The sequence below is a fragment of the Macadamia integrifolia genome, chromosome 2 (assembly GCF_013358625.1).
Source record: "Macadamia integrifolia cultivar HAES 741 chromosome 2, SCU_Mint_v3, whole genome shotgun sequence".
NCBI lineage: Eukaryota > Viridiplantae > Streptophyta > Magnoliopsida > Proteales > Proteaceae > Macadamia > Macadamia integrifolia.
Window position 1 is genome coordinate 18,372,224 of NC_056558.1, and position 16,395 is coordinate 18,388,618.

The window sequence follows — 16,395 nt, forward strand, 5'->3', positions numbered from 1 at the left end:
ACGAAAAATTATTATCAATCATCATCTTCACCTATGATGATATATTGAAGGTATTTAGCATTAGACATGCCTCATGCTGTGTCTTTTTACAAATATGTCATTTTGATGAACAACAGTATTGTTTCTCCCTCCTCTCTCTCACCTCAAAAATAAATAAAAAAAAAATAAAAAGAGGAAGTTGGGCATACCGTTAGATGGAGCTAGCTAACGTCTCAATCAATGAGGGGCAGCTGGGATGGAAGGGGACTTCTCCAAGGGGAAAGGAGAGAGAGAGAGGCAAATACAGTGTTGTGCATAGTGCTATCCTGCCCAGCTTCAATTCCCCCCCCCCCCCCCCACCACACCCCAAAAAAAAAAAAAAAAAAAAGGTTATCCTTACAGTTTGAATAACAAGATTGTAAACCAACCATACAAGGTTTCCACCACTAAGGAGTCTCTGGAGAGGGCCATATACACTGCCTTACCTTAGCTTTGTGGAGATTATTTCTCAACGTAAATCCGTTACCGCTATGTTGCGATAGAGCAACTTTACCATTGCGTTAAAGTCCGCAGACCATAGGTTGCCCTATATCCACATCCATTTGAATATTCAGATATAAGACTAGATATTTGATATTTAGTTAAGCATAAGCAAAGGCAGAAAACTACAAACTCTTGCCAAAATTATACGTGGTTCTGTAGCCTTAGCTGATCAGTTGTGGTATATTATAAAATATTGACATCTTCAAGTATAGACCATAGAGAATATATGCTTAGAGAGGTTAATGTTGACAATTTATAGGACTTAGACTCTTACCTGATCAGAGTGTCAGCATAAGTAAGTGACGAATTGAGAAGGATACTTTGATTTTTTCATTAGTCTTTATGTTTCAATAGGTGGACTGTGCATGGGTGTGTTTCATACTGCACCTTTCTGTGGTTTCTATCTATAAATATAGAAGAAAAATGAATGGAAGCTCATGTTAGATTGAAAGTGGAGATAGATTAAAGGAGGTAGCTACTAGAGAGCCTAGAAATTAAGAGAGGCTCAGTAGCTCATCTCTGATTGGAAATATATAGACTAAAGGAGGTAGCTACTAGAGAGCCTGGAAAGAGAGACTTAGAAGGAGATGGAGCAGCAGAAGCAGCAACAACAGCAACAGATGGGAAGGGATCCTTCATCATTGGGAAGAGGAAGCAACCGCATAGTCCATGTGGAGGATAGTCCACCCTCACCTGTTACTAAAGACAGCAAATACTTTCCAGAAAAAGATCCTCATCAACAGGTTCTTCTAACACCCCTCTTTCTTTTCTTTCTGCATTTTTTTCTCCTCCTTAAACCTTTTTTTATGTGATTAAAATATATTCAAAGAAGCTTAGAATTCTCCTTCACCCAAAAGAAGAGAGTTCCACAACAAAATCAACGGCCTATCGTTACAGAGGAACCAAATTGAGAGGAAAATCCGAAGAAAATACAAAGACAAAGCCAGCCCAAAATAACCATACATCTGGACCTACCTGAGAGAACCAAGCCGACTGAAACGACTGGTCAAAGGATCACACCCCTACAAACCCTTACACTACTACTTTAAAGAAAATCCCAAAACAAATTATCACTTGTTATATGAATTATAATATAATGTGTTTTTTTGTGCAATAGAAACAAGGGTGGAGAAATTTTTTGGACTACCTAGGCCCTGGTTTTCTAGTCTCCATGGCTTATCTTGACCCAGGAAATAGTAAGTTCTCTCTCCCTCTCCCTCTCTCTCTCTCTCTCTAAAATGGTTATTTCACATCTTTTTTTTCCTTTGGTAAACTATTATTTTGCAGTGGAAACTGATCTACAAGCTGGATCTCATCATAAATATCAGGTAACTCATAGACTACTGGTTTCAACTTCCAAACTTTATATATTTGGCTGTTTTTGCTACATGTAAGAGTAGAAGTTCCCAGGAGACTCATTCTCTCTTTTTCAACACTATCAGCTGTTATGGGTTGTCCTCATTGGGTTGATCTTCGCTTTCATAATCCAGTCACTTGCAGCAAAACTTGGAGTCGCTACAGGTATGTTTCTTGTAAAGTTTTCATTCTAGAAGTTTGAACTAGTAGGTGGAGTGTCTCCCAAGTATATACGGGGCTATAGGCTAATTTATAGCCAATGTGGGTTTACAGAATTTGTAGGTGGAGAGAGTATAAATGTGACCTAATTTAGATTGAAGAAGCTAAAGGAGATACAGGAAAACCTAAAATGACCATAGGTGAAGTGGTGAGGAATGACATGTATAATCTCAGTTTAGCTCAAATATGACATTCGATAGAGCCTATTGGAGACAAGGATTCATGTAGCTGAGATTGTCCGAATTTGGTAGCCTGTGTTTCTTTCCCCTTACTCTCATCTGTCATTTTTTTTTTTTTTTTTTTTTTGTTGGATTCATGTAGCCGACTCCATTAAGTTGGGATAAGCCTGAATATGTTGTTGTGTTGTTTATTATAAAGACTCCCAATTGTATAAGGGGGGCTGCAGACTACCCAGTAGTCGATGTGATGAGAGTTGAGAGCTATAAGATCTTTTCATCATATTACTCCACATAATATTTTAACTCTCTCTTACCAACTTTTTTCTCTTTTATGGTCATGTAGGGAAGCACTTGTCTGAGCTATGTAGAGCAGAGTATCCAAAGTATGTTAGGTACTGCCTATGGTTGCAAGCAGAGCTTTCTGTTATTGCAGCTGATATTCCAGAAGGTATCCTCCTCCATTATTAATCTAATTTATTCATCATTTGTTTCTTTGTTTACCTGCATGGATATTACATGCAAGAAGAGAAAGATCTAACATGTTTTTTCATTTTCTCTCTTTTTTTTTCTTTTCCTTTCTGGGAAATATTGTAACAGTGGTAGGTACAGCTTTTGCTATCAATATACTATTCCCAGTAATCCCAGTATGGGGTGGAGTTATCTTCACCGGTTTTAGCACTCTCATACTTCTAGGCCTACAGAGATATGGGGTAATTATTTAATCCTCAGCACTGTTTTTTAGTTGTTGTGTTATAGCATTTGTTTAGAATTTAAAAGTTGTTTAGGGAGACTGACAAGGAGGCCTTAGTTCTTGCAGGCATGTGTTTTTTAATTTAACTTACCTTATTTAGCTTAAAAAAAAAACATAATTCTATTGTACTTTGCTTTTGTTTGTTGCTTAATGATGATTCAGCTTTGGTAATTAGTAATTGTCATCATCTTAATCTTAACAACTGTCATGAATCATGATTAATAATTCTGATATAGTCTCATTTAAAGTAATGAGGCCAAATAGTGGATTGGAGTATTGGAGCCTTATTGCAAGTAGGTTAAGCTAGCCAAAATGAGAGAAGACCTCTCTTATTCAACACCTACTCCTCATAAAAAAAATGAGTGAGGTCAGATGTATGGGAACAGTGTTACAAATCTTAAATCCTGAGGGGGTTTAAGGAGGAGAGAGAATATGTGGGGCCCTCATTTTTTGTCAGTGGACGGGTGAAAGGATCCATACACCGCCATTGTGTATGATCCTCTCACTTTCTCTCTTCTCTTTGACACTCTTTCCTCCCTCACATATTGTTTTCTTGTCGACAAACCGTGTGACAGTCCATTACATGTACACTGATGGTTTGTAGGTCTCATTCATCAATTTAAATCATTCAAGTATAAAACACATGTTGTATAGGCTCGAGTTCAAGTCACTCCTCCCATGTTGCATGCTGTATGTCATGCACCCTTTTCTGCTTTCAATTGAGTGCGGCCTTGTGCCCCTCATTGGCCCTTTGTGGGCTCATGTCCTGGACCTTTGTGGGTCTCGCCCCAAAGTGCGTTTTCTAGCACCTAAAAAAAAAGTTCTTTAAATTAAGGCTAAATTTTTTTTTTTAAATAATTTGAAAATGTTATCATTATGTCATTAAAAAAGCTATCTTCATTTTTTTTTCATTATTTATTTATTTATTTATTATTATCAATATTATAAAAATTATCATCGTTCTGCATATTTTCCAAATATATATGTGAATTGATAGGATTTACTTTCACTAAAAATTAAAAGTGTGCTATACTAAAAGGGTTAAAAAATAAAATCACAAAATTATTGAACACCTTAAAGCAATAAAGGGCGTCAACTATCAATAAGAAAATTTTATTATTTAATTATAATGATGTAATAAAAAAATTATCAGACACTTTTCATTTTATTCTAATTTTTCTCCTTTTGTTTGGTCAGATCCGGAAACTAGAAATATTAATTTCTATCCTAATATTCGTGGTTGCCGCATGTTATTTTGGAGAATTGGGTCGTGCAAAGCCTCCAGCATCCGAGGTGCTACAAGGATTGTTCATCCCCAAGCTCAGTGGTCAAAGCACCACTGCCGATGCCATTGCCCTATTGGGAGCCCTTATCATGCCGTATGAATTTCCTTCCTATACAACATGTGTTTTATTCCAGAGTTATAAGACTTGGCCTCAGTTTGTGAATTTTTGCACACATTTTTTTCTCCTGTACTCACTGTGCAACACACCCACCATAGGTTTGATGGAAAGTTTCAAAGGTGTGGGAAGGTCCTAAGTATGGTAGGAACCAATCCCTGGGTTCCAAGATGTGTTGCAAAGTGAGTGTGGGTGAAAACAAGTGAAAAGTTTCTTCTTGGAAGCAATGTCTGCCAGGTCTCACAACACATTAGATTTGAGAAGCTTATTCATTTTCTTTTCATGCCCAAACAGGCACAATCTTTATCTCCACTCTGCTTTAGTTCTTTCAAGGAAGATACCTGCAAGTGCTCGTGGCATCGAAGTAAGCTTGTTGTTTTATTTTTAGAGAGTAGGGGGGTTGTCTCCAATCCATCAGATGTGTGCTGGGGGCTAACTCACTGGAGAAGATCCAAGTCCTTATTTGCATCCATAACCCAATAGTAAAAGATTTCACCACAATGAGGAACATCAACTTCCTTGTTAGAATTCCTAGGAGGCAAAGGCCTTAGAGTCCCTTTATTATTTCAGGTGGCAAGGGAGTTATGGCTCTGATATGAGAATGATTTTTTTGCTCTCACAAAGCCTAGTGTATTGTAAAAAACATAAGAGTTGATTGGTGGCCTCATCAACATTCAGATTAATGGATCCTTTAGACATCTTCTCTGCCATTCAAAAATAGATAATTAATAGTGAAATCTTGTTTTAATTAAGGTTGGTGATCACAAGATTGTAATTTTACTTTTTTTGCCCTTTTAGTATTACATACTTTTTCAACAAGTGTAAATTTTATCATTTCACACTAATTGTGTATGCTCCTTTAAATTACAGGATGCATGTAGATTCTTCATGATAGAGAGTGGATTGGCACTATTTGTGGCGTTTCTTATCAATCTCTCGATGGTCGCGGTAGTAGGAACTGCCTGCAATGCCACTAACATCTCCCCAGTAGATGCAGAGCGTTGTAGCAACCTTACTCTTAATTCGGCTTCTTTCCTTCTCGAGGTTTGAATCACTTATCACTTCTAAAAAACTGATTCTACGAGGATTTTTAGCACTTTGGAGATTCTAACAAGAATCATATTTGACATATTTTTACTTCACTAGGATGATTCTGTATTTTTCTGTGAAATGAAGGATCCAGATATTCACTGGCTACCCCTAAACGAATATGGATCCAGATTGAATTTGGATTTTCAACTATCTGTTTACATCTCTGACTTGTGTAATCCGGACCTTCCTCCCCCCAATGAATACAATTTTCTCTCAATCCATCTTTCTAAGTTGTCTTAGCTATTTTCCTCATTCTCTAGATCTGTCTAAACTTCAAGAACCCTCATTGATTGTCTAATCAGATTGGATAATTATTTTTTGAATAATTCAAATTTGAATCCGGGTACCCTTTGACCGAATACGGATACTCCTAAATGGATACAAATGCGAACCCAATTCAGATTTTCGACTATTCGCTTACATTCCTAATTTTGGAGTTGATCATGCCTCAACTCAAACCCTATCTATCTAAATGACACTTCAAAATAATCACTACAGAAAATTAGATTGGATACAAAAGCTAAACATATATTCTTGTATGGTAAAAATCACTACAATTGATACAATCTAAATTACATTTTAATGGTGGTTTTTTTTTTCTTGTCAGAATGTATTGGGAAAGTCAAGCTCCATTATTTATGCTGTTGCAATGCTAGCTTCTGGACAAAGCTCCAGCATTACTGGTACTTATGCTGGGCAATTTATCATGCAGGTTGTGACATCTGAACTTAATTGTTGTTTTGTCTGCAATGTTTGATTTAAGTTTATTAATTCATTCTAATTTACAAAAACTTCAAATTTTTTTTTCCCCTTAAAAACTGAACAGGGATTCTTGGACCTCAAAATGAAGAATTGGATTCGAAACTTGATGACCAGATTTGTTGCAATTGCACCCAGCCTTATTATCTCCATCATTCTTGGCCCTTCTGGGGCTGGTCAACTAATTATTGTTGCATCGGTTAGTAATCCACTTTTGTATTTTTAAGTTATATTACTTATTTTCCTTATTTTACTAAAATAGAATAATAGACATCACCACCTTAAGGAATTTTTAAAGAGATCATATTTCCTTGTCACTTGGAAGACTTGGGGAGGGACACTGGTGGATCTATCTAATTGAGAACCCATATCGATCCCACTGTTCAAATTCGAGTGTAAAATTAAGCAATCAAGAAGTGGTTGAAAGAGTGATCTAAAGTTACACAAATTAAAAGAAGGGAAAAGTGTCTCTGAGCCTAAGGCATTTCCTACGCCGATGATTTTAGTACATGGTATCTCACCTTCAAAACCAATAAGATATTGATACAGTATCGATTTTGGATTGATTTGGATTCATATCTGGATGTTTATAAGATACCCTACTTTATGCAAAACCTGATTATGAATCCAAATTGAAACCGGAATTTCAATTATCTATTTACATACCTACTTGTAAGTCACTTTCCCTTCTTGTTTGGGGTTATGGTCTAACCAGTGATCTACGGGTTTGGGGTCACCTACCAGGGGGCCTACCCAATGTCTACCATTTGGCAAGTAATTATGATGAATATGAACAGTCCTAAGTCCTAACAACCATGACATATAAGTACCAGACCCTTTATTTGCTAAACCATTTTGGATGAATGCTACAGATGATATTGGCCTTTGAGCTTCCATTTGCTATGATTCCACTCCTCAAGTTTAGCAGCAGCACCAGCAAGATGGGGCCACATAAAAACTCTATTTATGTGAGTACATTTCTTATAGCTTTCTCTTTCCTCCTCCGATTTGTTTATTAATCTGGTCAGCCATGATTGGAATCAATATCTATTTCTTGAGCACAGCTTTCTTTGTTTGGCTGATCCACAACAGTCTACCCATGGTTGCAAATGTGTTCATTGGGATCATTGTGGTTCCTTTCATGGTCATCTATGTTGTTGCTGTTCTCTACTTAGCTTTCCGAAAGGATACGACAGAGACATTCATAAACTCAGCAAAGCTAGATTCTAAAGCTGAAATCGAAATGGAGAAAGGGTTCAATAAGACTGATGGTGTCTCTGAGCTTAATGATGCTCCTTACAGAGAGGACCTTGCAGATATCCCACTACCAGAATAATTATTTACCACTACTCTTGTATATCAATTTTTATTTTTATTTTTATTTTTTTTTGGGGGGGGGGGGTGGGGGGTTTGTTTGGTTAACTCCTCACTGAGGAGCTTTACCAAAATAGCTGTGTCATCAAAGGTTGAAAAAGCAGTTCTATATTGTTTTAGTACTTGTTTGTAGTTAATGGTGGTGAATCAGGCAGTTCATTGCCAGTAAATCATTTGTAACTAATTTGATCTATTAAGGAAAAAAAAAAAAAAAAGCGCCTCGTCAAAAGCCATGGTACTTATGTAGACCAATCCATGTTTTCCAACAAAGATGCTTGTGATATGAATAATTATCTGAATGGACTAATAGGTTTTATAAATTTGCCATCGGGAGATGCATGAGCTTTGTGAAAGAATAATAGGATAAATGAGAGAGACGGATACTCGAAATTTATAATGTTTGTAGATTTCCTTCCATTGTTGATTTTTTCTTCTCTCTTTCTCTACATGATTGTTAGGGTCAGTTATTAATGGGCATGCTCCCTTCTCCACACAATTGTTAAGATTACTAATTAATGGACATTTCAAACATTATATAGGGACCAATCTTGTTAGACTGAACATTTGTTGCCTTTCTCATAATGGGTTCGATTTTTTATAGGCTCACAACACTCTACGCTTTACGTCATCTGGCATGTCTTAGAGGAGAGAAGAGGTGTGAATAACTATATGGATATAATAAATTAAGAACATGTGTGAGGGAGTAGTGACGAGTGTCATAACAATAGAATGTCAAAGTAACAGATTCGCAATTACTATTGGACTACACCAAGGATCGGCTCTAAGCCCTTATATGTTTGGACTCAAAATGGATGATTTGACCAAGCACCTGCAAGACCCAGTTCCTTTGTTGTATGCTTATCGCGGATGATATTGTTTTGATAGACGAAACCGTGGAAGGTATTAATACTAAACTGGAGCTATGAAGATCAAGCTTGAAATCAAAAGCTTTTATGATAAGCAGAACGAAGATAGAGTATATGATTTGCTCTTTCAGTCAAACTAGGGGCGGGGAGAGAGTGGTGAAACTTGGGGAACGGGAGCTACTGTGGAGTGACTATTTTAAATACAAGGGGTCCATCATTAACACAAATGGTGATATAGAGAATGACGTGGCCCACATAATTAAAGTGGGATGCATGAAATGGAGAGGTGTAATATGAGTACCATATAACATAGGAATGCATGTTAAAATCAAGGGGAAATTTTACATGACAATTATATGACCAGTTATGATATATGGAGCGGAGTGTTGGACTGTCAAGAAGAGTAATTTGACTAAACTGAGTGTAGCGGAGATGAGAATGCTGAGAGGACTTTATGGCAAGACCAGGACAGATAGAGTTTGGTATGATTGTATTAGAAAGGAATTGAGATACCAGTCCAGGACAAGCTCCGCAAGAGCCGGTTGAGGTGGTATAGGCATGTACAACAAAAACCTAGCCCCAGTAAGGAAGAGTGATCATAGTCATTTGCTAGGAAGCAAAAGAGGTAGGGGCATGCCTGAAATGATTATTGATAAATTGGTGAGAAAATATATGCATATGGTGGGGCTCGATTTTAGTATAGCCATGGATACAGTTTTGTGGAGGACAAGGACCCGGGTAGCCAATCATGTGATGCATATTTGAATACTGCTTTATCTTCTCCTCTTACCCCCCCCCTTCTACTTCTTTTTCCCTTCTTTTGTTGCTTCTTTATTATTATTATTTTTTTTTTCATATCAGATCCATATAACCGACCCCGTTTAGTTAAGATAAGGTTATATTTGTTGTTGTCACAATACTCTACGCTTTAAGGTGTTTAATTAGAAAGCCCATTCATTACCCGTTAAGGAGACCACGTTTTCTATTGGGCTCCATCTAACCAAGCTCATCAACCAACACTCTTCCACTAATCCATACTCATGCAATGTTGAATGCAAGCTCAATGAAAATATTATACATTTTGACCACCTTGCCCGCCTCTTATAGTGCAGCCATCATGCAGCAAAAGGGACTTGGCGTTTAATTAATAGAGGCAAACTTTTCACAATCACCCAGTTCCATGACATGAGAGCTTAGATGGGGTAGAATTTTGTGGATAGATAGACCCGTAAGTTTCTCCTGCTCAAATATTCGGTGTTAATCCAATTGAAGTTGGTTACATGATAAAACAAAACTATTCTAAAATTTGGCATATAGGACTTGACATATCAATCAATTAGTGCGAATTGTTCAACCCCTCATGGCACCAATAGGAACCCTAACAATCTCTCCCTCCAAGCAGGAGCTCACCTCAGCTCTAATACTACTTGATGGGACTTGGGTAGAATTTATCCTTAGAAACTAAGCTATTAAAGAGGGGGTTATTCACATCTAATGTGAAATTATTGCTTTCGTATGAAACTCCAACAATTATATGGGGTTATTAAAGGACGGTTATCTTTTAATCATAGTTAAGGGACAGATCAGACATTCAGACAGTGTTGAGGGGATATCAATAACAAAAAAAAAAAAAAGTATTATCAACTTCATATTATAAGGGAGTTGATACATATTAATGACACCTAGATAGATGTACTTTTTTCTGCACCAAATTCTTCGTGAAATTTTGATTGGGACTTTGCCTGAGGAGATAATATTATTTTCTTTTCTTTTATTGTTTAATACTAGTTAACTAAGATATTACAAAATACTATATCACCATCTAACCGAAGCTTTGTCAGCATATTCTTTTCAAATAGATCACGTGTTCCTCTTAAGCACTGTGTGTGGGACATGTGCTTCTTTGAAACTGGACACGAGTTTTTTCTCAAATTGCATGTGGATACCACAAGAGTTACAAATCACAAGTTCATTCGTTGACTCATTTTATTAAAATCTCCTATTCTAGAGATTTTCAACTTGTACTCTCCAATAGCTTGGTAGCTATATATGTACATTAATATATATTAATATTAATATATGGGAGAGGGTTCTGTAAAAGGAAACGTGGTTTCTAAATCAGTGTAGGGATCAATAGGAATCTACATAGAAGTATCAACAGCGATGATATTTCTCTTTCATAGAGGATAGGACGATCATTTCATCATCCCATGTATCTTGATGCAGAAACGACTTTGTTTTTTATGGTTTTTCTTTTCTTCTTTTAATAATATCAAATGCCTTCTATCCAAGAGATTGACACCTTACCCTATGGTCACCCATATATACATAGGCCCTTATCAAAATAAATGAAATAATTGACCAAGTAGTCTAATTGTTTAATCCACTTACAGCTAGTAATCTTTTGATAAATGTAGAGTTATCTATAAAATTTCATATCATTTGTTTCTTGGATCTGCATGCGAATTTGATAAATTAATGGTGACGGACTAGACATAAGGACGTCACCAAAAAACCACCACTTCAATAGCATTTTTAATTGTAATTAATAGAATGATATACAATAATTGTTTTACATCTTGACCATAATTCATATTAATATAAAATTTCAATTTACATTATTTCCAAAATAAAAATGAAGAGCTCTACAAATCACTTTGCAAAACCTTACTTTTGTGTTAATTGGAGTTGAAGCCACAATCATGTTCATTTGCCAAGTTTCTTATCTTAGGTTGATTTTGTTTTAATATTTTGGTACGTAATATAAGAATTATACTAGAGTACTACTTACCACACCAACCACTAGATATATCTGCCCTACTTAAGATTTACCATACCAAGAATAGATATATAAAGGTTGACGTGGATTGTGTATGCAACTATTAATCCCATATCGATGTGGATCCCTTTCCTCATATACTTGTGAACACATTTTTTTTTTTTTTTTAGATTGGTCTTTTGAGATAAAAATTTACATGATAACAGAATGTACAGTGATTATTCGTAGAAAAGAGTCTTCGTGAATGGAGAAAAACACAATCCTATTAACTAAAGAAGTTTTCCTTCACCACACAGTGAACTAACACACCCCCCACCCCCTAATCAAATGGTCATGCATTGAATGGATGTCGTGACCTTAGAAAAACTTAGTCCTCCATTAAATGACAGTCATTGATCAAAGAGTCCTCTTAATCATGAGTGAAGGAAAACTCAATCCTGTTAAGTGATTAGAAAGTACAGATGATTTAATGAATAAGGTGTTTGACTTCTATTCAGGCTTGCGAGTGTCTATGGATTTACAAATTTCAACTTGTTTCACGTCAAATAACGTGCCTCTCTATGTGTGTGCGTGTGTGCAGATGAAAAAATGGGCAAGATCAATCCATGGAATGAAATTTTGAATGGTGAGAGAGCATGGGCTTAGTTCTATTACAGAACAGAATTTCACTACTTGTTCAACTTACTCCACTGCATAAGTTTTCTCTGTTCATTGTTTTATTTTGGAAATATATTAAAATTTTATAGGGGTTTTGAAAATCTTAAGATAATGGATAAATCATTTTTTTTGGATGAAGAAAAACTTTAAACATCTAGTGCACGAGAAGCAAACCTAATAGCAGAAGATTTGGCTAAATTTGCATAGAGAATTGAATCAATATAAATGGGGATAGAATTGATATTTGTTGGTATTCTTTTTACTTAAAAAAGAAGTTTTCTGTTATGTTCCACTTGGATTGGTAAATTCACAGGCAAATTACTTGTGAAGTCAAATATGATATTATGGGAGGAAAAATCATGTCTGTCTAGCGTTCTATATGCCTACACACATCCTTAGTTTTCAAGGGATAGAGACGTCTTTTCATAGTCCCCTAAAACATCAGTTGTGTGTAGGCGAAGGAATGCTAAACAGACATAGTTATTTCTCCCTTATATTATTTATCTCTTAATTTTATTACATTGTGAACATTAAGGAAACAAATTTTTATAGATATTGTGAACCAAATTGACTACCTATTAAAGTATTGATAGGGTATCATATAACATACCAAATAAACCTATCCGCGGTAAAAAGGTAGAGAGGAAAGGAGGATGGGGAGGAATGATTATGCTCTGGTTGTTGGAACTTTTTCCTTAATAATTCGGGTTTGATGGACATACATATTCAACATTAACAACATATAAGTCAACAATTAATTTCTTTACTGTGCCTTACAAGAAGGTTGTGGCCCTATTGGGTCCCATTCTGGTCCCGTTGTGGGTCCTTCTCTTGACATCTTATGCGAGTCTCTTGTTTGGCTACTAGTGGGCCCTTGCACCAAAAAAAAAAATTTTAATTAATCAGAGATATGTGCGAGTGTTTGGAAGTGTTCCATGCTACAGTTCTGTTTGTGTTTCCTTTATCTATAAATAGACTTGAGAAATAAAGGATTGGAATTAAACAAGAGAGAAAAAGAAAGTCTCCAGTGAGAAGGAGAGAAAGAGTCAGAAAGAGCAAAAGAGAGATATGGAGTTGCAGCAACAAATTGTAAGGGACCCTCCGTCGGGAAGGGGAAGCAAACGTATAACCCATGTGGATGGGACGACCCCACCTTCATTGCCTACTAATGATAACAATAAGCATTTCCATGAACAAGATGATCCTGCTTACAAGGTCTCTACGCTTGCCCTTTCTTCTCTTCTCTTCTCTTTTGCTCTCAAGATTTTCCATTTGAATCATTTCCACTAACTGTATTCACTTTGATGAGTAGCAACCTGGCTGGAGAAAGTTTCTGGCTTTTGTTGGTCCTGGTTTCCTTGTTTCCTTGGCTTATTTGGACCCTGGCAATTGTAATCTCTCTCTCTTTCTCTCTCTCTCTCTCTCTCTCTCTCTCTCTCTCTCTCTACCTTATGTAATTAGATTTGTTATCATGCAGTGGAAACTGATCTCCAAGCTGGAGCTAATCATAGATATGAGGTAATCTTCCACAAAATCTCAAGTTCAAAGCTGAAGTTTTAGCTCTAAATGCAAGAAGGAAATTTAACTAACAAAACCTTTTTTTATTTTTCTCTATTTTTTAAAACACTATTAGCTATTATGGATCATCCTTATTGGGTTGATTTTTGCTCTAATAATCCAATCCCTCGCTGCGAATCTCGGTGTATCAACTGGTATGATCTTGATCCAAGTAATATTCTACATTTCTTCAGCTCAAACACTGTAGGTTTTCTCCTTCTATCAATCTTGTCTGCTGCCTTAAGTTTGTTCTCTTATCTGGGTAATGCAGGTAAACATTTGGCTGAGCTATGTAAGCTAGAATATCCAAAATTCGTGAAATATTGCCTTTGGTTGCTAGCAGAGGTTGCAGTTATTGCCGCTGATATTCCAGAAGGTTTTCTTTTTCTTTTTCACGTTATTATTTTTGAAGACACTGATTCACCTCTTCTCGAACATCAGTTTTTATATCATAGTTTGTTATTTAATTCTTATTTCATTTTATTGTAACAGTAATTGGAACAGCCTTTGCACTCAACATATTACTACATATTCCAGTATGGACTGGAGTTCTCATAACTGGTTTGAGCACTCTCCTCCTACTGGGTCTACAAAGATATGGGGTAATTTTTCTTTATTTTTTACATTTTTATTAATTAAAAGAAGTCCATGTGATTATTATTAGCTAAAGAAAATTCTATTGCCATCTGCAGTTCTTTTATTCATATATATATCCATTTCGATCACAACCAACTACCATGTTTACAGATGATCTATTAAGGATAAGCAATAGCTAATGGGTTTGTCTAGTTGTAACTTAGGTAGGTTACAAAAGGCTTGTAACCCACTTCTGGTTACCTAAAAGTCTTATAATGTGAAAGAAATGATTGGTTCAAGAGGATTCAAAAAGTAATTTCATGTGTTTATATTCCCAATAAAAACTTAAAAGCTGCTGCACCATTTTTTATGACAAAGTGTTTAAAAAGGGTAGAAATGAAATTTTATCTTCAAATAGACCCATCATTACGTTTGGAATCTCAAATCTCAATTGCAACATGGCATTGAAAAAAAAAAAAAAATATACTAACCGTTGGGTGATTGGGTCTGCTGCTTTGAGTAAGGGTGTTCATTTTCGGTCCAAGCGGGTTGGACTAATCAAGAGTAACGTAAAACGAACCTTTATTTTTTTGAGTTTTTATCAAATCGGTAAAAAATTGAATTGGACCAGATCAAGCGAATCAAAACCATAAAAGACTTTATAACAACTTTAAAAAATTGCTAAAAGAGAACATATTATCTACAAGAGGCCATTAAGTCAACTCAATAAAAACCAAACCGGTCTGAATTGAAATTGAACTTTGATTTCAGTTTGGCCTATTACTAGATAAAATCTAGATCAAAGTGACCATAATCAGAAATTGATCGAATCAATCACAAAAGGTCTTATAATCAGTCATTCTGAAACAGTCTGGGTAGGTATTACTATGGTCAATTTGGATCGAAATTGGTATTCAACCAATGATTTTAAACTCAAAATTGAGTATCAAAACAATCCCACAAGTGATTCCAATTCTAAATTGACCATTCTAGAACTTCCGGAGTTGGATAGTTCACGACCAATTCTAATCCAAATCGGCTAATACTAGAATTTTAACTCAAAATCAAAGAGTAAATTGGTCCCTAATGATTCCAGTCTGGATCAGATCCGAATCAATCACAAAAATGCTAGAATTGACACTAAATTCTAAAAACCAATAGGCCAATCCCAAAAATCCTAGATATGGCATTCTATAATGATCGGAATTGGGATTGATTCGAACTAGCCAAATCAACGAGGGATTTTAAACTTGGAATTGGAGATCCAACTGATCATGGTTTCAAGTATCAGTATGGGATCGATCGTATCGACTGAGACCAATCCTCGATCCGGATCGGTTATCCGGATCGTTTCAGGGGTAAAATAGGTAAAAAGTAGTACCTTTTATAAAAATCAGGAGTAAAATAGATTGATACCCACCGATCCCGTCCGATCCGGATCGGTATCGAATCGACATCGACAGAGACCGATACTAATACCGTCCCTTACATCCTTGGAACTGATTCCTATAAATTTTGATCCAATCAAATCAACATAGGACCGAAAAGAACCCTAGAATCGCCCTCAAATCTTAAGACATCTAGTCTTATAAACCTTATAATCGATTTTAAACACGGAATCATAGATCAAATCAGTAGCTGCCAATATCAATCCAAATCCAAATCAAATTGGAATTGACCAGAATCAATCCCAAAACCCTTAGAATCAACCTATAAAATATATTATAATTATGAAATTTCACATGTCATCATTATAGTAGTACCAAGCCTAAGATATTGTTTTGCGAGAAAAAAAAGCCTACAATATTGCCATTTGTCATCTTCCTGGATTTTAACTTTCTTGAAAACACTAGCATATTTAATACAATTGATTTCTTTGAAGAGAGAGAGAGAGAGAGACCTGATTAGAACTATCTTACCGACCTCATCTCTAATGCACAACAATGGAAATTATTACAATATAATTGATACATGAATTTCTGGAAAGAGGTTTTGTTTTCTAAACTTCAAAAAACAAAAATGAAGTCCACCAGAAATTTTAAACCCTAAAACACAGAAAAGCATTAGATACGCCGAGAAGAAAGAGAGCCTTTACTTAACTCATTGGAGATGATCTCGCCGAACTTTATGCCATAAAAACTAGCAAAGGTAACAGAAAGACTCACGAGGAGGAAGACGATCAGTTGGGGTGAGGGGTTGTTCGGGTTGTTTGGGAAGAGTGCATTCATTCTCAAAAATACCCTTCGTTTTGCCATTTAAATTAAAGTAACGATTCAAAAAGTTGAGGTTGAATTTACTTTTTTGACCT

General features: G+C 35.9%; 1 protein-coding gene and 1 pseudogene across 1 annotated transcript; both read left to right on the forward strand.

Annotated features, from left to right (window-relative positions):
• Positions 1 to 982: 982 nt before the first annotated feature.
• LOC122072090 lies at positions 983 to 7,656 on the forward strand (annotated as a pseudogene).
• A 5,317-nt stretch (positions 7,657 to 12,973) lies between these two features.
• LOC122057130 (metal transporter Nramp5-like) lies at positions 12,974 to 14,197 on the forward strand. The gene is made up of 6 exons (XM_042619135.1): positions 12,974 to 13,169; positions 13,267 to 13,345; positions 13,432 to 13,472; positions 13,588 to 13,666; positions 13,783 to 13,887; positions 14,004 to 14,197. The coding sequence occupies exons 1-6, from the start codon at positions 13,023 to 13,025 to the stop codon at positions 14,144 to 14,146; spliced, it is 594 nt and encodes a 197-aa protein (XP_042475069.1). The 5' UTR covers positions 12,974 to 13,022; the 3' UTR covers positions 14,147 to 14,197.
• The last annotated feature ends 2,198 nt before the right edge of the window (positions 14,198 to 16,395 follow it).